This window comes from Aquarana catesbeiana, linkage group LG13 (genome assembly GCF_042186555.1).
Source record: "Aquarana catesbeiana isolate 2022-GZ linkage group LG13, ASM4218655v1, whole genome shotgun sequence".
Classification (NCBI taxonomy): domain Eukaryota; kingdom Metazoa; phylum Chordata; class Amphibia; order Anura; family Ranidae; genus Aquarana; species Aquarana catesbeiana.
The window spans coordinates 177,835,853-177,861,036 of NC_133336.1; the positions used below are offsets into that span (position 1 = coordinate 177,835,853).

General features: G+C 48.1%; 1 protein-coding gene across 1 annotated transcript in view; it reads right to left on the bottom strand.

The window, feature by feature from the left end:
• The window catches only part of LOC141117522 (CD48 antigen-like), a 67,861-nt gene that overhangs the window by 33,149 nt on the left and 9,528 nt on the right, over positions 1-25,184 (bottom strand). Inside the window, exon 2 of the mRNA XM_073610419.1 lies at positions 19,064-19,387. Within this exon, the coding sequence (XP_073466520.1) occupies positions 19,064-19,387 (324 nt within the window). The remainder of the gene's footprint in view (positions 1-19,063; positions 19,388-25,184) is intronic.

A 25,184-nucleotide genomic window follows, 5' to 3' on the forward strand; every position in this document is an offset into this window, starting at 1 on the left:
GGCAGCTAGACTATTTACAGTTAGTGCAGTGCGTCCTGCTCACAGTGTTCAGCTAAAACTACAAGTTAGTGGGGTGCGTCCTGCTCACAGTGTTCAGCTAAACCTACAAGTTAGTGGGGTGCGTCCTGCTCACAGTGTTCAGCTAAACCTACAAGTTAGTGGGGTGCGTCCTGCTCACAGTGTTCAGCTAAACCTACAAGTTAGTGGGGTGCATCCTGCTCACAGTGTTCAGCTAAACCTACAAGTTAGTGTGGTGCGTCCACCTCACAGTGTTCAACTAAACCTAGAAGTTAGTGCAGTGCGTCCTGCTCACAGTGTTCAGCTAAAACTACAAGTTAGTGCTGTGCGTCCTGCTCACAGTGTTCAGCTAAACCTACAAGTTAGTGTATTGAGGCCTCTGCACAGTGTTCATCTAAAGCTACAAGTTAGTGCAGTGCGTCCTGCTCACAGTGTTCAGCTAGATCCGTTCCTGTTATATTCTTACTGACAGGCAGGCTTGTCTTGTTACAGTATTTACAGCTACCTGAAGAAAATTGCTGGTGTCTTTTGATCCTATTAGTACTACAGTCAGGCAGCTAGACTATTTACAGTTAGTGCGGTGCGTCCTGCTCACAGTGTTCAGCTAAAACTACAAGTTAGTGCTATGCGTCCTGCTCACAGTGTTTAGCTAAACCTACAAGTTAGTGTAGTGAAACCTCTGCACAGTGTTCATCTAAACCTACAAGTTAGTGGGGTGCGTCCTGCTCACAGTGTTCAGCTAAACCTACAAGTTAGTGGGGTGCGTCCTGCTCACAGTGTTCAGCTAAACCTACAAGTTAGTGGGGTGCGTCCTGCTCACAGTGTTCAGCTAAACCTACAAGTTAGTGTGGTGCGTCCACCTCACAGTGTTCAGCTAAACCTACAAGTTAGTGCGGTGCGTCCTGCTCACAGTGTTCAGCTAAACCTACAAGTTATTTTTTTGCAAGCTCTGCACAGTGTTCACCTAAAGCTACCTGTAGAAGGTTGGTGGTGTTTTCCTGATCCTATCACTACCGCAGGCAGCTAAAAAAGCTACAAGTTCGTTTTTTGCGAGCTCTGCACAGTGTTCAGCTAAAGCTACCTGTAGAAGGTTGGTGGTGTTCTCATACTACAGGCAGACAGTTGATTTTGCTAGCTGCAGTATCAGTACATATATATATATATGTATCCCAGCTTAGTCTCGCTACAGGCTATTAGTATGTCTGGAAGGCCAAGAAGAAGAGGTAGACAGTCACAAGCCAATAAGAGAAGGCAAGCAGGCTCTGTGTCTAGTGCTCATCGTGGAGACGGTGCATCCTCATCAGCACGTGGCCGTGGGACACGTGGGACTCAACGTGGGTGCCTGATAGGAGAGAGGAGGAGGAGGAGGCGGCACATCACCAACGAGGCAGGATGCCCTCCAGGGGCCAGCCTAAGGGCATCACATTGACTGCATCACACCCCAAAGCTCCACATGTGCAGGGCGCTGCAGTCTCTGCACGTTATTCAAAAAGTTCTTTGGTGTGGGCCTTTTTTGAGACGAGTGCATCAGATCGCACCGCTGCTATTTGCAACATATGTCTCAAGCGTATCTCGCGTGGCCAAAACATCTCCCGCTTGGGTACCACATGCTTGACCAGACATATGTTGACCTGCCATGCAGTTCGTTGGCAAGCGTATCTAAAAGACCCACGCCAAAGAACAAAGAGGACCTCTCCTTGCTCCTCATCAGCTGAGATCTCCAACCCCACTATACCTTCAGTCCTCTCTGAGACCTGCACTGAGAGGAATGAAGGTGTAGAATTAGGTGTGTCACAGCCAAGTACTTGTGGGCAATCTGCTTTTGGTACACCGACGTCAGATTGTACCAGGCAAATTTCCCTGCCCCAGCTGCTGCACCGCCGAAAGAAGTTTGCTCCCAGACATCCACATGCCCAGCGGTTGAATGCTAGCTTGGCAAAATTGCTAGCACTTCAACTGCTGCCTTTTCAGTTGGTAGACTCTGCCCCCTTCCGTGAGTTTGTGGAATGTGCGGTTCCTCAGTGGCAGGTACCCAAACGCCACTTTTTCTCACGGAAGGCGATTCCCACGGAAGGCAATGTCCATGCCTCGCTGGACAGGGTGGTCAGCGGTAAGGTGCATATTACCGCTGACTCATGGTCCAGCAGGCATGGACAGGGACGTTACCTAAGTTTCACGGCGCATTGGGTAACTCTGCTGGCAGCTGGGAAGGATGCAGGACAAGGTGCAGTAGTGTTGGAGGTTGTTCTGCCACCACTCTTTCAAAATGCTAATGATTGTGACACACCTCTCTCCTCCACCCCCTCCTCTTCTTCTTCCTCCATGGCCTCTTCCTGTGCTTTGTCCTCGGAACCAGCGGTGCTCCGTAGCCGTTCAAGGGGCTACGCAAGTACGCAGGCCAAAAGATGTCATGCGGTGCTTGAGCTGGTGTGCTTGGGGGACAGGAGCCACACTGGGGCAGAGGTTCTGTCATCTCTGCAGGGGCAGGTTCAGAGGTGGTTGACGCCACGCCAACTTAAGGCAGGAATGGTGGTTTGCGACAATGGCACCAACCTCCTCTCTGCCCTCCGACAGGGACAAATGACCCATGTGCCCTGTTTGGCTCATGTCCTTAACTTGGTGGTGCAGCGGTTCTTGGGCAGGTACCCGGGCTTACAGGATGTCCTGAGGCAGGCCAGGAAAGTCTGTGTGCATTTCCGCCGGTCATATAATGTCAGTGCTCGGCTGACGGACCTCCAAAAGCAGTTTAACCTGCCCAAGAACCGCCTAATCTGTGACATGCCCACCAGGTGGAACTCAACGTTGGCCATGCTGCAGCGGCTGCACATGCAGCAGAGGGCCATCAATGAGTACCTGTGCGACTATGGCACCAGGACAGGGTCAGGGGAGCTTGGTTTTTTTCCCCACGCCAGTGGGCCATGATCAGGGATGCATGCACTGTCCTGTCACCATTTGAGGAGGCCACGAGGATGGTGAGCAGTGACAGTGCATGCATCAGTGACACTGTCCCCCTTGTCCACCTGTTTGAGCACACGCTGCGTGGAATAATGGACAGGGCACTTGAGGCAGAACAGAGGCAGGAAGAGGAGGACTTCCTTAGCTCTCAAGGCCCCCTTTATCCAGACAGTGTTCCTGCGTGCCCGCCGATCACACAGGAAGAGGAGGAGGAGGAGGAGGAGGAAGATTGTGTCAGTATGGAGGTGGAGCCTGGCACTCAGCATCAGCAGCAGTCTTTAAGGGATCAGTCCCAAGAAACACATGGACTTGTACGTGGCTGGGCAGAGGTGGCTGCGGACCATGTCGTCCTTAGTGACCCAGAGGACTCCGGACCGAATGCCTCAGCAAACCTACGCTGCATGGCCTCCCTGATCCTGCAAAGCCTGCGTAAGGATCCTCGTATTCGTGGTATCAAGGAGAAGGACCAATACTGGCTGGCAACCCTCCTTGATCCACGTTACAAGGGTAAGGTTGCGGACCTTATCTTGCCATCGCAGAGGGAGCAGAGGACGAAACATCTTCGGGAGGCCTTGCAGAAAGGTCTGTGCAACGTGTTCCCAGAGACTGGGAGGTTACAAACTCCTGTTTCTGGACAACGTGTTGCTGAGGCAAAGAAGGGGCGGTGGAGAAGGTGGCCGTCTGACCGATGCGTTCAGACAATTTTTTGGTCCGCAGCCCCATGGTATGATCGGTTCCAGCAACCATCGCCAGCGTCTGTTTTACATGGTGCAGGAATACCTAGGGGCAAGATCTGACTTGGACACCTTTCCCACTGAAAATCCTCTGGGTTACTGGGTCTTGAGGATGGATCACTGGCCAGAGCTTGCACAGTATGCAATTGAGCTACTGGCCTGTCCTGCATCCAGCGTTCTTTCGGAACGCACATTCAGTGCTGCTGGAGGCTTTGTAACCGATCACAGGGTGTGTCTGTCCACCGACTCAGTCGATCGACTGACCTTCATAAAAATGAATCAGTCTTGGATCACCACCAGCTACCAAGCACCTGATGCTGATGTAATGTAATGTAATGTAATGATGTAATCTCAGATCCCTTCAAAGACTGCCTATGCTGATGCTGAGTGGCTGAGTAATTATCCTCTTCCTCCTCAATCATCACGCTGATAGCTTGTAAGAACATTTTTGGTTCTGGCCGCCACCACCAGTGCCTAAGGCACAATTTTTCAGCCCCTGTTTAACAGGGGCGTGTAATTACAATTTTTGATGCAATACTTTTGCAGCAGGACTCGTTCCTGCGTTCCAACTAGAGTGTCTGTGAGGGGTTGCAGTGTTGTGGCACTAATTTTTCAGCCCCTGTTCAACAGGGGCATGTAATTACAATTCTTGATCTAATATTTCACAGCAGGGCCCTGTGAGGGCTTACAGTGTTGTGGCCACAACAACACCTAAGGCCCAAATTTCTGCTGAGTATATAGGGCAGGCCCCTACTTTCAAACATCTAACTTACAAACGACTCCTACTTGCAAACGGAAGGAGACAACAGGAAGTGAGATGAAATCTACCCCTAGGAAGGGAAATTCTCTCTAAGAGTTAATATGGGAAAAACATTTCTCCTTTCCACTGATGCTTTCCAATCCTTGTTCCACAAAAAAACCCAAATTTTCAAAAAACATTTGTCATTGGGACAAAAAGTGAGGTGAAATCTTCTGAAGAGGAGGAAAGACAGCAAAACAAATGTCACAGGGGTGATAACCCTTCCCTATGTTTTCCAAAAAGCTTAAAAAAGATTTTTTGGCTGGAGCTAAACACGATAAAAATGTACCAGTTCAAAATTACAAACAGATTCTATTTAACAACAAAACTACAGTCCCTGTCTTGTTTGCACCGCCTGTATACTGCTGTTCAGAGTATATAGGGCCTGGTGGCCCCACACCTTTCCTTATTTTAATTTGGGTGCAGGGTTCCCCTTAATATCCTTACAAGACCCAAAGGGCCTGGTAATGGACTGGGGGGGTACCCATGCCGTTTGTCTCACTGATTTTCATCCATATTGCCAGGACCTGACATGACATTAAACCCGCAAGCAGTTTTAAATGAGATTTTTTCCTTTAAAAATGACATATGGTGCAGGGACTGTTCTAAACATGGGAAACACGCGCCACTTTACAGGCATACTATAGACACACCCCAGGTACGATACTTAAAGGAATATTTCACTTTTTTTTTTTTTACTTTAAGCATCATTAAAATCACTGCTCCCGAAAAAACGGCCGTTTTTAAAAGTTTTTTTTGCATTGATACATGTCCCCTGGGGTAGGACCCGGGTCCCCCGGGGTAGGACGATACCATGCAAATTAGCCTTTAAAATGAGCACTTTTGATTTCGAACGTTCGAGTCCCATAGACGTCAATGGGGTTCTAACGTTCGTGTGAATTTTCGGTCCGTTCGCAGGTTCTGGTGCGAACCGAACGGGGGGGTGTTCGGCTCATCCCTACTTACCGATCTAGTCCATGAGAGTATGCAATCGGCCCAGAGTCAACAGAAGGTTTGGTATGATCGGTCTGCGTGGAATCGCACCTTTTATATCGGACTGAAAGTCCTGGTACTAAAACCCCTAAAGCAAAGTAAATTACAGGCCTCCTGGCAGGGCCCCTATCAGGTGGTAAAACAGCTGTGCGATACCACCTACGTGATTGCCAGCTGTGCAGACACAAACATTAAGAGGACGTTCCACATTAATATGATGAAGGCCAATCATGAGAGGACTGAGGCCGTAGCCGCCATATGCGCTCCTGCCAGCGGCGACTGAATATCTACCGATGCTGGAGCTTCCTGAAATCAGTAACTGTTCCAGGGGTGTGGAAGATATACAGCTAGGAGATAGATTAGGATCCCAAGAACGAGAACAGGCCAGAGAATTACTCCAGGACCGGCAGGAGATGTTCTCGGCACTCCCTGGGTACACTCACATAGCTGTGCACAAGGTAGAGACCCCCGGGCAGAAGCCCCATGAGACAACCAGCCTATAGGATTCCCAGAGCAGTGCAAGAAGGGATGAGAGCGGAGATTAGGGAGATGCTTGAGTTAGGGGTGATCGAACCATCGGCAAGCCCCTGGGCTTCCCCTGTAGTATTAGTCCCAAAACGGGATGGCATGACCCGTTCGGCCTTTTGTGTGGACTATAGGCGACTGAATGACTGTACTGTGACAGATGCCTACCCTATGCCCCGAGTGGATGAATTGCTGGACAAAATGTAAGGGCTACTGGCAGATTCCCTTGGAAGCGGAAGCAATTCCAAAGTCGGCCTTCATCACCCCGTTTGGCCTTTACCAGTTTCGGGTAATGCCATTTGGGATGAAGAATGCTCCGGCTACTTTCCAGCGGATGATAGATGAACTCCTCGATGGTCTGCAAGATTTTGCATGCGCATATCTTGATGACATTGCAATCTATAGCCAGACATGGGAGGAACATCTTAGACACCTGGGAATAGTGCTAGATGGGATCCGAGCCGCTAACCTGACCCTGAAGCCAGACAAATGTAATATCGGGATGTCTGAGGTGCAATATCTGGGACATAGAGTGGGATGTGGGAAGCAGAGGTCAGAACCTGCAAAAATCGAGGCCGTCCTAAACTGGCCAGTTCCCAGAACCAAGACCCAGGTACTTGCATTTTTAGGGAAAGCAGGGTACTACAGAAAGTTTGTAACCCACTATAGTGACATAGCCAAACCCCTGACTGACCTGACCAAAAAGACTCTCCCTAGACAGGTCCTGTGGTCCCCAGAGTGCGAGACATCGTTTCATCAGTTAAAAACCGCTCTAACGCAAGCTCCCATACTAGCAGCACCCGATCCTAACAAACGCTTTGTCATTCATACAGATGCCTTTATGTTCGGACTGGGAGCCGTACTAAGTCAAGTTGGCGATGACGGGAAAGAGCACCCGGTGGCGTATCTCAGCCACAAGTTGTTACCCCGTGAAGTTGGATATGCTGCCGTGGAAAAAGAGTGTTTGGCCTTAGTCTGGGCTTTAAAGAAATTGCAGCCCTATGTGTATGGACGCTCTTTTACCGTCATGACGGACCACAATCCCTTGATATGGCTTAACTGGGTGGCGGAAGAGAACGCCCGATTACTAAGGTGGAGCCTGGCTTTGCAACCGTACAATTTCACCATACAATATCGGCCAGGGCCTCAAAAAACGGGAATGCGGATGGGTTATCCCGGCAGACGGACCTGGAACCTTAAGACTACTTTTCCAACATCCTCGAGTTGACCCGTTCGGGGTCCCACTGTGGCTGTTGGACTGTTTCCCAGGGGGGAGTATTGTCATGAATCTTGGAATACTGGATTGTCATGAAGCTTGGAATACTGACGTATTTCTCCTCAAATTCATAATGCTGGGACAAATACTGTTAGGAGGTGCTAATGTCAATTCCAGCCACCGGTCTGTCTGTTGCCTGCTAGAATGTGTTTATTGTAAATAAGTCTAGTATGGGATCTGAGAGTCATTAGATCCCCATTGTTGTTTGTGTTAATTAACTCTGCTAATGTGTGAAGAAGGGTTCTGTGTTGATTTGTGATAATGTTGATTGTGTTTTCTGAGCTACAAGACAGCCAGTCTGGCCTAAAGGTCATGACTGAGTCATCTAGGCTGTCTAAAGGGATTAGTTAATTAGCCCATGTTAATTAGGTTTCTGGTCACAGGTGTATGTTCAGAGTAATATGAACAGGAGGTATGCACCTAGTCCTTTACTGTATAAAAGAGCCTGTATTCCTTTCAATAAAAGAGATTCCTGGTTGAACTTACATACAGCCTGCCTGGTGTTTGTTCTGAGCTATCACAACTGGATTTGAACTGCACATAGCTGTAGCTCAATTCCCGGAGCATCGGATGACCGAACCATCAGACGTTGCAATCTGATTCAATAGCCACAGAGGAGTGTCGGGGGAGGGGAACCGAGTGAGCAGGGGCTCGTTACAAGTATGTATGGGAGAGGAGTGTGGAGGGTATGATGAGGGCAGTATGTACGGGAGAGGAGTGTGGAGGGTATGATGGAGGCAGTATGTATGGGAGAAGAGTGTGGAGGGTATAATGAGGGCAGTATGTACAGGAGAGGAGTGTGGAGGGTATGATGGGGGCTGTATATATGGGAGAGGAGTGCGGAGGGTATGATGGGGGCAGTATGTACGGGAGAGGAGTGTGGAGGATATGATGGGGGCAGTATGTACGGGAGAGGAGTATGGAGGGTATGATGGGGGGCAGTATGTATGGGAGAGGAGTGTGGAGGGTATGATTGGGGCAGTATGTATGGGAGAGGAGTGTGGAGGGTATGATGGGGGGCAGTATGGGGAGGGATTACTTGCAGTGTCTGTGGGGTGACCATGGAATGATGTTCCTCAGCTGAGGGGTAGGAAACAGCTCTGAGTGATGTCTGTATGAAGTGGTCTGGGGGTGATACAATCTGGGGGGAGTTGGGGGCTGAGAAGTGGCCAGATAGTAATATCTTATAATAAAAAAAAGCTATTGTGGTCATCTACTAAAATATACAACAATACTACTCAATGAAAACAATCTGTTATAAGATGCTACCCCCCCAACACTCTGTATGACCAGATCATGTGAAGGTAATTGATGACCATTCATATAACCCCGTGTTATCCAGGCTCTGAGTCTGGACAATCAGAGGTGTAAACTCACCACATACATACAGGGTTAAGTGAATGGTTATAAATTACTTCACATAATCTGGACAGAGGATGTGGGAGGTTTGTATACATATATATGTGTGCTGCTCAGGAGATAATGTGAGTTGGCTGTGATCATCGGGCTGCAGACTCCCCTCCCCCCCACAATCACTCACTGTCTCTTCCGATTCTGCTTATCTTAACTCTTCAATGCAAAAGAAATCCTCCTGGAACTTTGCACCCTAGGAAACTTTCCTCACCTCCAGTGAGCAGCGGCCAGCCCGACAGCAGCGCAGTTCAATGTTCCATCACACTATCTGACGGGTTTAGTGTGCTGTTTTGTCGTAAAAGTGTTATGCCCCGTACACACTGTCGGATTTTCCGATGGACAATGTCCGATCGGAGCGTGTTGTCGGAAATTCCGACCGTGTGTGGGCTCCATCGGACATTGTCCATCGGATTTTCCGACACACAAAGTTGGAAAGCAGGAGATAAAATTTTCCGACAACAAAATCCGTTGTCGGAAATTCCGATCGTGTGTACACAAATCCGACGGACAAAGTGCCACGCATGCTCAGAATAAATAAAGAGATCAAAGCTATTGGCCACTGCCCCGTTTATAGTCCCGACGTACATGATTTACATCACCGCGTTTAGAACGATTGGATTTTCCGACAACTTTGTGTGACCGTGTGTATGCAAGACAAGTTTGAGCCAACATCCGTCGGAAAAAATCCTAGGATTTTGTTGTCGGAATGTCCGAACAAAGTCCGACCGTGTGTACGCCCTATCAGAACGCATATGGCGGTGTCGTGCATGCGCACTCCAGCGGGTAGCGAAATGTGATGGGTCGCCATATGTGACGCTACAACGGCACTAGTGATTGGAGAGGGGGGTCAAAGATAACAGAGACTGCAGGGGCCTGGAGGGGGAGACAGAAAGAAGCTTCAGATTCCCAACACACACACCAGCACAGTGTTTGTATTTAGTTAGAAGTAATGACACTGCCGCTGTGACTGTCTCCACAGTGGCAAGTATGCTAATGAACCTCCCCCTCTGCCAGAATGGTCTGTCCGGGTTTCAGGCAGTCTGAAAACCGGACAGATGATTCAGAACCCAGACTGTCTGGGTGAATCCCATACAGGTGGCAACCCTATAAATTAGGAGACTCCAGAAAGCTCAGATTCCACTCAAAATCCTTGAAGTTGTTCCACTTTCTTACAGCTACAACTTCAGATATAGCTTTCTTAATTTTGTTTATGCTGTTCCTGTACCTCAGCCACATTCTGGGTAGAGGATACTGATGATAAAACCTTTATATGAGTAGGAAGAACTTGTGTATCTTTTGGAGCAGATAATGGTTACATAGGACTCTCTGTTACCATGCCTACCCTAGTTCTTTACAATTTGCTTTAATGCCCCTCCCGCCTCCTGTCACGCCAATACTCACCGAGGCCGAGATGCCGAGAGCGGCTTGCCCTTACGACCACGCGCACCCGAACCCCCGAGAGTGAGACAGGGGATCGGAGGCACGCAGAGGCACGGGTCTCCGGTAAGCTGTAGAATGACTTGAGTGGAGAGTCTTCTGAGGAAGTGCCTGAGGGTGCAAGGGAAGAGGTTAAGAGAAAACAAGCTGATGGCAAGAACGTCCTTGGAACTGAGGGGATCGAGGGGGTGTCAGCCCCGTGGAAGGTATCGTTGAGAGCAAGGCAGAGGACAGAAAGTCCAACTGGTCTGGAGTGATCCTTTAACAGGCCAGAGGTCAGGATGGCAGCAGCAAGAGGTGGACTTTATCCAGGCAGAGAATCAGGGTATTAACAAGCAAGAGTGGTCGGGTATCCAGGCAGAGGGTCAGGGTATCCAGCAAGCAGAGTAGTCAGGTATCCAGGCAGAGGGTCAGGGTATTAAGCAAGCAGAGTAGTCGGGTATCCAGGCAGAAGGTCAGGGTATTAAGCAGGCAGAGTAGTCAGGTATCCAGGCAGAGGGTCGGTATCAACAGGTAACAGCAAGCAAGGTATACAAACACAGGCAGGGAAGCTGACGACAAACCAGCAACCCGACTGGGTGCTGGTGTCGTCTAAAGTACCTCCCAGTGAGCGCGTCAGCGTGACGCGCTACCGGGCACCCGCACGGGCGACGGCGCGCACCCGCGGGCCGCCGTGCACCCGCGCGCGCCGTACCATCAGGCCGCGCACGGGTGCACGTCTCAGCAGTAACCCCCCGCGCATGCGCCCAGCGGCCCGGCGGACGGAGGTGACTTGCCTGCCGTGACAGTGCCCCCCTCCTAAGGGCGGACACCGGACGCCCAAGCTAGACATCAACTCCGGATGGTTTTGATGAAAGGTTTGAATCAAACGAGGAGCATGTAGATTCTTCGCAGGTTCCCATGAATTGTCTTCAGGTGGGTATCCCTTCCATTGGATCAGGTATTGTAGCTGTCTGCCTCTCCTTCTACAACCCAAGATAGCCTCCACCTCGAACTCGTTCTCACCGTCCACCCTGGTTGGTGGGGGAGGAACCTCTCCTCTTTCTGGAAATGGACTGGATGCAACAGGCTTCAATAAAGATACATGAAAGACAGGGTGGATCCTGTACGTTTTGGGCAAGGCTAATTCCATGGCCACAGGATTGATAATCCTCTTGATAGGGAAAGGACCAATAAATTTAGGTCCTAGTTTTCGGGATGGTAACTGCAGCTTGAGGTTGGAGGTGGACAACCAGACCTCTTCCCCTATGCTAAATTTTGGATTCTCCTTCCTGCCTCTGTCATACTGCTCCTTGTAGATCCTCTGAGCTTTTCGTAACATGCTTTGAATCTCCTGAAAATTGGCTTGTAAGGATATTATTCTGTCCTGTACTGCAGGAACTGTTACCTCAGGAATGTCCTTAGTCAAGAACGTGGGATGGAACCCGCAGTTGGCCCAGAAGGGCGTCTGGTTGGTAGCCGCGTGAACTGAGTTATTATACGCGAATTCTGCATATGGAAGAAGTTTTGACCAATCATCCTGGGATCCTGAACAAAAGCAACGGAGATACTGCTCCAAAGTCTGATTTGTCCTCTCCGTTTGGCCGTTGCTCTGCGGATGATAGGCTGATGAGAGGCATACTCTAATATCCAGGGCCTTACAAAGTTCCCTCCAGAATTTGGATGTGAATTGCGCACCTCTGTCAGACACTATATTCTTTGGTACCCCGTGCAGCCTTATGATCTCCTTCAGAAAAACATTGGCTGTTTCAGCTGCGGAGGGAGTACCGATCATGGGTAGGAAGTGGGCCATTTTGGACAAACGGTCGACCACAACAAAAATGGTAGTGAAGCCTTCTGAGGCTGGCAGATCCACAATGAAGTCCATGGACACGTCGGACCATGGTCGTTCCGGAATAGGGAGCGGTTTAAGTAAGCCCCAGGATCTGGCGTTCTGACCTTTGCTGCGCTGACAACGGAGACAAGAGGCCACATATTCGCTGCAATCCCGTCTCCAACCTGGCCACCAGAAGGAGCGAGAGATTAAGTCAGCTGTCTTCCTAACCCCGAAGTGGCCAGCCAATTTATGATCGTGGCACATCTTGAGAGTGGTTAACCGGGTTTGTTGAGGCACAAAAATTTTGTCCCGGACCCAAAAGAGACCCACATCTTTCCTTAGGGATTGTACCTCTGGATCGGTACATGTATCGGATGATCTCTTGATCGAAGATATCAGGTCTGTCTGTGTCAAGCCAAGAAAGTTGTGAGGTGCTAGAATTGTACTTGGTTCTGAGGTCTGGAGTTCTGCTGAGAACATTCGAGAGAGAGCGTCCGCTTTACCATTCTTTTTGCCAGGTCTGTAAGAGATGTGGAAATTGAAGCGCGAAAAGAACAGGGCCCAACGGGCTTGTCTGGGTTTGAGGCGTTTTGCTGTTCGGAGGTACTCAAGATTCTTGTGATCGGTGAAAATCATCACCGGATGGAGCGCCCCCTCAAGTAAGTACCTCCATTCTTCCAGGGCAAATTTTATGGCCAACAGTTCCCTGTCACCTACGTCATAATTTAATTCTGCCGCACTGAGTTTCCGAGAAGCGAATGCGACTGGGTGTAAGATGGCCTTGAGTCCCTGTCTCTGAGAAAGGATTGCCCCCGTGGCTATTTCTGATGCATCCACTTCCAACACGAACGGATGGGAAGGATCAGGATGCCGGAGAATAGGAGCGGAACTGAACAGATCCTTTAGCTTCATGAAAGCTTCCTGTGCTGCTTGGGACCACTGGAATGATCCGTGCCGGCGTGTTAGCTGAGTGATGGGTGCCACTATAGTAGAGAATCCGACAATAAACTTCCGATAGAAGTTAGCGAATCCGATAAAGCGTTGAACCCCTTTTTTATCAGAGGGGGCTGGCCACTCCTGAATAGCCTGTATCTTTTGAGGATCCATCTCCACTCCGTTTGCTGAAATGATAAACCCTAGAAATTGCACAACTGATTTTTCGAATTCGCATTTCTCCTTTTTTAGGTAAAGCTTGTGCTGTCTCAAAATGGTCAGAACTGTTTTGACGTGATCCCTGTGCAGTTCCAATGTAGGGGAGAAAATTAGGATATCATCCAGGTAGACTACGAGGAAGTCATCTAGGTATTTGCGGAAAATGTCGTTCACTAGGTGTTGGAACGTAGCCGGAGCATTGCAGAGCCCAAAGGGCATCACCAAGTATTCGAAATGCCCGAACCTTGACCTGAAAGCTGTCTTCCACTCATCCCCAGCTCTGATTCGGATAAGGTTGTACGCCCCTCGGAGATCCAACTTGGAGAAGATTCTGGCTGACCTAAAGCGTTGGAATAACTCTGGAATGAGCGGTAACGGGTACCGATTTTTGACAGTAATATTATTCAACTGCCGGTAATCCACACAGGGCCTAAGGGAACCGTCCTTCTTACCGACAAAAAAGATACCTGCTCCGGCAGGTGAAGATGAGGGACGGATGAACCCTTTTTTCAGATTCTCATCTATATATTGTTTAAGAGCCTCCAGCTCTGTTTCGGAAAGAGGGAAGATGCGCCCAAAAGGAATTTCTGATCCTGGCAACAGGTCGATTGGGCAGTCGTATGGCCGATGAGGTGGAAGACAATCGGCCATTTGTTTGCTGAAGACTTCTTGAAACTCGTGATACTCCTGGGGAACATGCTGGAGGTCAATCGGAGGAGCTGAGATCGTAGCACAGATCTGGGATCTCTGAGGGCGGCAGTGTTGAGAACAGTAGGCGGAAGGAAAAGAGACCGTCTTCGAGCTCCATTGGATAAGAGGGTCATGGGCTTGTAACCAAGGTAATCCCAGAATGACTGGGAACATGGGAGAGTGGATGAGGTCTAAGCGTAAAAGTTCTTGGTGTCCTGACTCGGTAGTGGCTAGGATAGGTTGAGTCTCCTGGGTGATTAGGCCTGAACTGGGAAGAGACCCATCTGCCAAGTGGACTTGTAAGTGTTGCGTCTTAAGCTGTAGAGGCACATGCAAGGTTCGGGCCAGGGCAGCGTCCATAAAGCAGCTACATGCGCCGGAATCAATGATCGCCGGGAGGCGGGATTCCCCTTCCGGTAGCTGTAACGAGATAAACAACATCACATAAGATTTAGAGGAATTGTTATCTTGGTAGGTCATTGTTTTAGGTTGAGAGGACTTACTAGGCCTTATCGGGCAGTTGCGCAGGAAGTGGCCGGCACCCCCGCAATAGAGACACAAGTTGGACTGCCGTCTACGCTGTCTCTCCTCTGAAGTTAGCGGTGGGCGTACTAAACCCAGCTGCATCGGTTCGGGATCAGAAAGTGCAGTGGACCCAGCTGTAATGGGTGAAGATCCTGGAACGGGTTGGGGTCTTGGGGTTGCCCATGCTGGGCGAGGATTTTGGAATCGCTCAGACCGACGTTCCCTCAAACGCCGATCTAATTTGGTTGCTGCCTGAATTAATTCCTCTAATGATGCGGGAGTCTCCATCCTGGCTAATTCATCCTTGAGGAGTTCCGACAGACCTTGGCGATACTGGTGACGTAAGGCTGGCTCATTCCAGTTAGTGTCGGCCGCCCACTTACGGAATTCCACCGTGTAGTCCTCAATTGGTCTCCTTCCCTGGACTAGACGGTGTAAGATATTTTCGGCGGTGGCCATACGCTGTGGATCATCATATAGTTGGGCCATACTTTCAAAAAAGGTATCAATAGTATTAAGCACCAGACTTCCTGATTCCATCAGGCTGTGTGCCCAGGCCTGAGGTTCCTCTGACAACAGGGAAATTGCAAATCCCACCTTGACCACTTCTGATGCGAAGGTTCGAGGTTGCAACGCGAAGTAAAGCGTGCATGCGTTTTTGAAGGCCCTGAACTTTTTACGGTCCCCTGAGAACCGTTCCGGAGTGGGAACCCTAGGTTCCGGAAGTGCCATTACTACTGTAGGACTAGCAGCGGCCTGAGGGAGCGGTCCTTCATTACTAGGTGCTGGGGCTGCAGCAGCAGGGGGAAGGGCCCCCGTCAGTTGTTGGAGGCGACTATCCACTTGTGTGTATCCCTCTTGTAGCCTCTGTACTGAATCGGCCAAAGCGGAGACTTGTTGGCATAAGATCTCCAAGGGAGAGCGCGCTCTGTCGGCCTCGGACATCTGGCTGGTTTGTACTGTCACGCCAATACTCACCGAGGCCGAGATGCCGAGAGCGGCTTGCCCTTACGACCACGCGCACCCGAACCCCCGAGAGTGAGACAGGGGATCGGAGGCACGCAGAGGCACGGGTCTCCGGTAAGCTGTAGAATGACTTGAGTGGAGAGTCTTCTGAGGAAGTGCCTGAGGGTGCAAGGGAAGAGGTTAAGAGAAAACAAGCTGATGGCAAGAACGTCCTTGGAACTGAGGGGATCGAGGGGGTGTCAGCCCCGTGGAAGGTATCGTTGAGAGCAAGGCAGAGGACAGAAAGTCCAACTGGTCTGGAGTGATCCTTTAACAGGCCAGAGGTCAGGATGGCAGCAGCAAGAGGTGGACTTTATCCAGGCAGAGAATCAGGGTATTAACAAGCAAGAGTGGTCGGGTATCCAGGCAGAGGGTCAGGGTATCCAGCAAGCAGAGTAGTCAGGTATCCAGGCAGAGGGTCAGGGTATTAAGCAAGCAGAGTAGTCGGGTATCCAGGCAGAAGGTCAGGGTATTAAGCAGGCAGAGTAGTCAGGTATCCAGGCAGAGGGTCGGTATCAACAGGTAACAGCAAGCAAGGTATACAAACACAGGCAGGGAAGCTGACGACAAACCAGCAACCCGACTGGGTGCTGGTGTCGTCTAAAGTACCTCCCAGTGAGCGCGTCAGCGTGACGCGCTACCGGGCACCCGCACGGGCGACGGCGCGCACCCGCGGGCCGCCGTGCACCCGCGCGCGCCGTACCATCAGGCCGCGCACGGGTGCACGTCTCAGCAGTAACCCCCCGCGCATGCGCCCAGCGGCCCGGCGGACGGAGGTGACTTGCCTGCCGTGACACCTCCCCCCCGTCTAGCAGCATATACTAAGCTTTACTATGCTATCCCACCTCTTTATTCAGAAAACTGGATATAGATGGGAGCCATACTCTCTGTACTGCTCCATGTGAAAGCACTGTTACTTGTTGTGTGGTCATACATGCAGATCACCCCCTTGGAATCTGGGCCTATTTTCCCCTTTAGAGCGCACAGCCAGGCACACATCATTCTTCTTCTGGCTCAAGAATGAGTCTAGGGGTTTCTTTTTTTGTTATTTTTTTTTATTGGGGAACGTTGAACTTGGCTAGAGATAGGGAGCATGGGATACCCCAAAACGTGAAAAAATTTGAAGACTGCTAACTTTCTGTCTGCTTTGCCGAACACTTGAAAACTTGCGCAACTTTGGTTGCACTTGTACAACTCTCGATGGTATTCCACCACTGCTTCACTGGATTGCACAACTTTTGGCTGCACTCTCCTCAAAGAGTCCCACAGAATCTCTATGCCGTCTGTGACCTGTCCTCTTTCCAGAGTATAAGTAGCATACTGTTATGCTTGCAGCACTGGGGTCTTGTATTCACTCAGCCACAGGATCATCGATTCCCTCCTGCCAAAATCCACCAGGCTCTTCCTAGTGAGGGAAATGTAGGCCCACACCACCTCCTGGACAACTTGGGCTCTCTCCCAGAGCTTCCCACTGGCTGTATCCCATGTGCTCTCTCCTGACCCTCTGTATTCTTGGGTTGCTTTGCGACTAGGCCTCCAGTTAGGCCTAGCTGAGACCTCAGAGTTTTCAGGCTAGCTTTTTCTCCTGGCTTCTGCCCAGGTGGGCAAGGCCCCTCAACAGGGGTCTCTTGCAGCAGTACTTTGGAACACTGCCCTATGCCCCACATTCTGCAAGCGTACCCTGCTGCTCAAGCCTCAGAATATTTATGGGTGCTTCCACACCTTCTGGCCACACCTCCCCAGGGATTGGCTGAAATTCCATAAATATTTAGGCTGCAGCCTCTGCCCTCCCTCCCACTATACTCTAGAAATTTCTAGAAGACAAGGAGGAGTATCAGAGCAGCCGTCTGTTTAACCCTGAGCAGCCCTAAATGATCAACCCCTGCTCCTCTGATTGCAGGGGAGCTAAACTGAATTTACCTAGCAACCTGCTGAAACCTAGGAGGGTGCTACATATAGACAACCAGAGATGTCCAATTGGGGATAGGGAGAGCGTTCTCAGCCTTGTGTAAGCTCAATGTTTGTTCTGTCCTTTGGTTTTACAGTAAAGTAAAGCTTTGCTTCGTCCCTTCATAGCCAAAGCACAGATTCACTTGGTCACAAAAGCTAAAATAAAACATAACACCTTTGTTCCAGATACAACAGATGGTTACATCACAAAGTGCCTAGGAATTAACTTGCGTCGCCTCATCTGAAGGATAGCATCAGACCCCAAAGGAAGCTGCTGATAGGCCGATTCTTCCCTTCAGTAAATATCACACAAATAAACCCTTAGGAATTTTTCTGTTCAGCAACGGGTCTCCGAAGCACTGCTTTCTACCATATGGCCAACAAGCAAATAAAAGTTTTAACAAATTCAGTGTAACAAAATATTTTACCAACTAGGTTGCATATCAACCAGGTATTGATTTGAAACTTTCAATCAGTCAGTGTTATCCCCCATATTCATGGTGTTGGCACACATACAAGTACATGAGGCTTTGGATTAGCACGTCTGAATTGGTTTGGTCTGTGAACATTTTAGAAGTTTGCTAATTTTGTGGTGGACTCCATTGAAGTCTATAGGTGGCGAATCGTGTTAGTCAGTACTTGCCATTTGTAGGGCTAATAAGTAAGCTATTGCTAAAAGGCATGGAAAGCTGGGCACTGCCATGATGGATATGTACCAATGCCAAAATAAAAAATCAATTAAAAAAAAACATAAAACACTACTTCTCCCTTCACAGTTCTCCCTAACAGATCCAACACACACTGACAAAAGGGCTGTTTTGAGTCCACTTTGTAGAAAGGGGGTGCACCATTTGTTCCTTCAAATTATTACTTTTTGTGGCCTAGCTCAATAAGGCAAACACATATGTACTGCATTATAGATTGTTCCTTATTTCTGATGGGAACCTGTAAAGTTTTCAGCCAACAGTTCACAATTTTAAATCACAAATCCTACAAACCCAAACCTTAAATGCTACAATTGAGCATACATGATGTCATTACACATTTCACATATACCAGATGAAGAGAGTTTTGTAAGCAGTGGGAGAAATGAATCCATATTGATGGGCACAATGACTGCGTTTGATGGGCACAAGTGGCTGCATTTGATGGGCACAAGTGGCTGTGTTTGATGGGCACAATGGCTGCGTTTGATGGGCACAGGTGGCTGCGTTTGATTGGCACAAATGGCTGCTATTGATAGGCACAGATGGCTGCATATGACGGGCACAAGTGGCTGCGTTTGGGCACAAGTGGCTGCATTTGATGGGCACAAGTGGCTGCGTTTGATGGGCACAATGGCTGCATTTGATGGGCACAAGTGGCTGCATTTAATGGGAACAATGGCTGCGTTTGATGGGCACAATGGCTGCATATGATGGGCACAAGTGGCTGCATATGATGGGCACAAGTGGCTGCATTTGATGGGCTTAAGTGGCTGCATTTGATGTGCACAGGTGGCTGCATATGATGTGCACAAGTGGCTGCATTTGATGGGCACAGTGGCTGCATAAGATGGTCACAAGCGGCTGCATATGATGGGCACACGTGGCTGTGTTTGATGGGCACAATGGCTGCATTTGATGGGCACAATGAGGCTGCAATTGATGGGGGGTTTCAGTATTTTTCAGTTCGTTTGCGCCCCCCTAAAAAATTTTGAGCACCAGCTGCCACTTTTTACAGATAACCTTCTCCATACCAACATGAAACATCAATTTATAAGTTTGAATGCTTACCGTAGAGACTGAGGTTGAATGACTCCTTATGTACTGTATTGCTTTCAAGAGTAATCTCGACAATGTACATCCCACTGTCGTTAAAGGACACATTTTTAATACATAATCCCATTCCATCCTTCAATATTTCCAGGCGGTTTTGAAATTGGAGATGCTCAGTCTGTAACTTTTTGTCTTCAAACGCTGCTATTTTGAAAGTCTTAGATCCCCTATTAAATTTAAAGACTATCTCCTTAGCAAAATGTGTAAAATTCTGCGGGAATACCAGTTTAATAGTCTCACCGATAACGCCAGTCACTCGCTGAGGATAATCTCCACCTCCACCTATAGGAACACAGAGGAAGTTGACTTCAGTCCATCACACTGAGATTAATAAGACTTTTTAGCATTTTTCAATGTTATTTTTAGATAAACAGTTAACCCGCTCATTGACACAGACAGATGGAGATGTGCACACATCTATAACAAGCAATCTCTCAGGTTGAAGTGTTCGGGCAGCTGTATGGCCAACCGATCACTTCCACGCACCCCTGTTAGATATGTTTCCCAGGCTCTCCTGTGCCATCTGGGACCGGTATGGAGGATGCCAGTAGAGAAGAAGGAGGCAAGTGAGAGGAGATATGAGGAGAAGAGGATAACCAGCAAACATCTATTCTCTGGTCTAATATTACCTGATGTCTCATTAAAGGGTATTATCTGTGACACCAAAATTTTTGGTTCTCTATGTTACATAGTTACATAGTAGGTGAGGTTGAAGAAAGACACAAGTCCATCAAGTCCAACCTATGTATGTGATTTTATGTCAGTATTACAATGTATATCCCTGTATGTTGCGGTCGTTAAGATCCTTATTTAATAGTTTTTTTAAACTATCGATGCTCCCTGCTGGGACCACCGTCTGTGGAAGGGAATTTGACATCATTGCTACTCTTACAGTAAATAACCCTCTACGTAGTTTAAGGTTAAACCTCTTTTCGTCTAATTTTAATGAATGGCCACGTGTCTTATTAAACTCCCTTACGCGAAAAAGTTTTATCCCTATTGTTGGGTCACCAGTATGGTATTTGTATATTGAAATCATATCCCCTCTCAAGCATCTCTTCTCCAGAGGGAATAAGTTCAGTGCTCGCAACCTTTCCTCATAACTAATATCCTCCAGACCCTTTATTAGCTTTGTTGCCCTTCTTTGTACTCGCTCCATTTCCAGTACATCCTTCCTGAGGACTGGTGCCCAGAACTGGACAGCATACTCTAGGTGTGGCCGGACCAGAGTCTTGTAGAGCGGGAGAATTATCATTTTATCTCTGGAATTAATCCCCTTTTTAATGCATGTCAATATTCAGTTTGCTTTGTTAGCAGCAGCTTGGCATTGCATGCCATTGGTGAGCCTATCATCTACTAGGACCCCCAGGTCCTTTTCCATCCTAGATTACCACAGAGGTTCTCCCCTTAGTGAGTAGATTGCGTTCATATTTTTGCCACCCAAATGTATTATTTTACATTTTTCTACATTAAACCTCATTTGCCATGTAGTTGCCCACCCCAATAAAAAAAAGTTTAGTAAAAAAAATTTAAATTGTAAAAAATTAAAGTTACACCAAAGCACTTAAAACCCCTCAAAAAAAGTTGAGCCCCCACACTCTCCCCTACACACATGCACATGCAAATGTAAACCCACACTTCAGAGGTGCCTATATACACCTGCATACAAAAACATTGATTGCACTATGCATTTTACATGTTGCCATGTGTGACATAGAAATTTGCCACTACCACTATTTTATTCTCTTGGATTACTGCACTCAGAAAATATATACTATTTTGGAGGTATTAAAGCTTAGGAAAACCAAAAATTATTCCTCTCAGTGGGGCTGTACACGCACTGCAAGGGTTAATTGCTTGTTTTGTTTAGGGAAGAGGACAAACACTTTTACCTACCTGATTCTTGGCTCCCCCAGCAGATGGCACTCTGGCAGGGGACTGTCCCTCGACGTCATCGTCAACACGTCCAGTTCAGAGCTATGTACTCTGCTTTTGTCTTGATGACATCAGGAACCTAGACTGGTGGAACGTGGAGGAGAAAACGCTGCAGGGATCTGAAAGCAGGGAGAAGCTGAAAATCCGTAAGTAAATCTTCTTTTATTGTTCCCCTAGGCCTAAACAAGGGATTACCCTTGTGTTGCAGGCTCAGCCCTTCTTCAAGGTATAACTACTTAGTTGCCTAGAGTTGGGCTTAAAGAGGAGGTCCGCCCGCCCCTTTAATAATACACATACTGTAGCTGCTGACTTTTAACATTAGGACACTTACCTGTCCTGGAGTCCAGCAATGTGGGCACCGCAGGTGATCTTTGGATTGGCTGGTCGGGTGCTGCCGCGGCCATTGCTGTTAAGGGAACCCAGTAGTGTAGCCTTTTCGGCTTCACGGCCAGGCCCCTACTGCACATGCGCGAAGCGCTCTTTCATTGGTCGGCAGAAGAGGAGGGAGGAGGAAAGGGACCAAGATGCTGACGTAGATCGCCACGCCCCAGTCTCCCAGAAGTCTGGACAGGATACCTGTCACAGACAGGTATCTGCTTCCCCCGAAAGGTGCCAAATGTGGCACCGGAGGGGGAGAGGAATCAGATGAGCAGAAGTTCCATTTTTGGGTGGTACTCCGCTTTAAGACCCAGGCCTATTTTTCAAACTTGTTTACAAGTTAAAATCAGTTTTTTTTTTGCTAGAAAATTACTCACAAATCCCCAAACATTATATGTTTTTTTTTTTTTTTCTTCAGACACCCTAGAGAATAAAATATCGGTCGTTGCAATACTTTATGTCACACTGTATTTGCACAGCGGTCTTACAAGCACAATTCTTTTGGAAGAAATACACTTTTTTGAATTAAAAAAATAAGACAACAGTAAAGTTAGCCCATTTTTTTTTCTATATTGTGAAAGATATTGTAATGACTAAATTGATAACCAACATGTCATGACTCAAAATTGTGCCCGCTCATGGAATGGCGACAAACTTTGACCCTTAAAAATCAACATAGGCGATGTTTAAAAATTTCTACTGGTTACCAGTTTTGATTTACAGAGGAGGTCTTGGGCTAGAATTATTACTCTTGCTCCAAAGATCGTGGCAATACCTCACATGTGTGATTTGAACACTGTTTTCATATGTGGGCGCGACTTACGTATGCGTTTGCTTATGCGCGCGAGCTTGACGGGAAGGGGCACTATACATTTTTTTTCTTATTTATTTTGCTTTTTATTTTTACAGTGTATTTTTTTTAAAGACCTCAGATCTCAAATTTAAACTTAAAAGCAATAAAAAAAAAAATCCCCCCTCTATGACCAACGTTTAACGTTGCTTCCGTCATCCAATGTTATGGAGCCGAATGGGGGGAGCCATATTTCCCTCTCTCGACTCCATGGATCAGAGGGGAAAGAACCAGAGCCGTCGGTAGCGGCGGAGACCACCGGGAAGCAGCCGGAGGGGGCACGTCTCCCGCCGCCAATAAAAGTGATCTCGCTGCGTATCCGCCACAGAGACCACTTTTATCTGAAAGCGGACCGCTCACTAGAGCTATCTGCTGCCATCTAGGGTATAACTAATACATTGTAAAACTGCTCCCACCCCTCTCTAACACCTATACTAACTACCCTGTGGAAGAAGGATGCATATACTTACCTATTCTTGAGGCCACTCCAGACCGATCCATGATCTGCCCCGTGTCAGACAGCTACAGGCAGGGCCACTGATAAGGGGGGCCTACCAGCCCTCCCGTACCGGGCCCCAATCTGCCATCTCAGCAGGTAGAGCGGGCAGGGACTCCCAAATCCAGTCCACCAATAAGCTCACCCCCCCCCCCCCCCCCCCCTGTGCAGCTCTCCGGGCCTCCTGTGTTCAGTGGGAACTAAGGGACAGTCAGCGGACTTTTTCTTCACTTTCGGGTTTTGACGGAATAATCTGTCACAGCGCGTTGCACAGTTGAAGCCCGGTCTCTTCAATATGAATACACCGCGCCGGGAGCGCTTCGGCGGAATAATCCACCTAAACACGAAAATTGTAGAGATAGTCCGCTTACTGTCCCCCGGCCCCCACAGAACAGCCCTAGCCCTAGTTGCTCAGCTCAGTAGTGCCCAGAAGGAAATGAGGACCAGATGTACCACAGCTTGTCACAGGCCCCCAGCTCCAGGTGGAACTACCTGCAGGAGAAGCACTGCACCTGAGCCCCAGGTAGGAGAAGATGCCCAGACCAGGTACTGTGGCGGGGGTGGTTGGGGGGACTAACAGTGCTGCATTTGAACCCTTGGGTAATACCAAGCACGTTTGGAGTGACACGTCTGAGGGGCATTGCTGTAGATTAGGGTACACTAGTATTACCCTCTGAAGAGTGAACCACAGTGGATCACTTTTCCAAGTGTTTGATAGGCGGCAAGGAAGCATTATATTGCCTCCACCATCTGATTTAATCCCTAAAAACCTGCATCACCTCGCTGCAACTGTGTTCGTTGTACATCTGATTTAATCCCTAAAAGCTTGCATCACCTCGTTGCAACTGTGTTTGTTGTACATAGTTGTGAGGCGTCCCTATTCAGTGGAGTGGGATGGTTTTGGCCACTGAACGTGATGGGGGGGATATTTTTGTATACACCCATTTGCTGCCTTTGCCATTACCCCCTCCTAACCACTGCATTCCATGCATTACCTACTCCTGACCCCTACACTATGTACATACCCCTGACTCCTGCAAACTGTACAGTACATACTCCTGAAACTACACTGTATAAGTTGCATAGTCCTGACTCCTGCACTCTGTACACTACATATTCTTGACACCTGCATTTTGTAAATTATACATACATCTGATATTTGCCATCCCACTGTTAGTGCAGTTTTGCCACATCCTTATTTCTCCAAGGCACACAGTCAATACTGCCTCCTTTTTCTCTGCTTGCTGCCTGCGGGCTAGGGGGAGCGGTGGTCGGGCCCAGGCCCTGTCAGGTGAGAGGGGCCCTGTCAGGTAGGCTGTATGGGGCCCCATGATTTCTAACAGCAGGCCTGTTAGCTGACACGGGGGGGTGGGGGGGGTGAATCACGTGACTGGACCAGAGTGGCATAAATGTAGATAAGTACAGTGGAACCTCGGATTGCGAGTAACGCGGTTAACGAGCGTTTTGCACTACAAGCTATTATTTTTTTTAAAATCCTGACTCGGTTTGCGAGTGTTGTCTCGCAAAACGAGCAGGATTCAAGACTCTGTGGTGTGCAGTACTGCATTTGACCAGAGGTGCGGGGGCGCTGGTGAAACTTGGAGCCGTTTGGAAATATTCAGAAATACTCGGAAATTATCAGTTTCTGAGCCATTCCGAGTGCATCCGAGCTGTCTCCGAGTATTTCCGAGTCTCTCTGGCACCCCCCCCCACCTCTGGCCACGTGCAGTATTGCATGCAATAGAAGTCAAGGTAAAACAAATTATCTTCGTTTCCATTGACTTTTATAGGGTAACTCGCTTTAATATGCGAGTGCTTTGGATTTCAAGCATTTTCCTGGAACGGATTATGCTCATAATCCAAGGTTCCACTGTATAAGCATTCTTTCTTCTACAGGTTAGTTGATATAGGTGTTAGGAGGTGGCAAGAGAGCAGTTTTAAGATTAGTTAGTTGTATCCCAGAATTCTACTTTAACCACTTTAACCACCTCAATACTGTGCATTTTCGCCCCCTTCCTGCCCAGGCCATTTTTCAGCTTTCAGCGCTGTCGCAATTTGAATGACAATTTCGCGGTCATACAACACTCGACCCAAATTAAATTGTTATCATTTTTTCCCCACAAATAGAGCTTTCTTTTAGTGGTATTTGATCACCTCTGCGGTTTTTATTTTTTGCGCTATAAACAAAAGAAGAGTGACAAGTTTAAAAAAAAACACAATAATTTTTACCTTTTGCGATAATAAATATCCAATTTTTTTTTCTTTAAAACAAATTTTTTCTCAGTTTAGTCCGATATGTATTCTTGTACATATTTTTGGTAAAAAAAAAAAAAAAAAAAAATCGCAATAAGCGTATATAGATTGGTTTGCGCAAAAGTTATAGTGTCTACAAAATAGGGGATAGTTTTATAACATTTTTA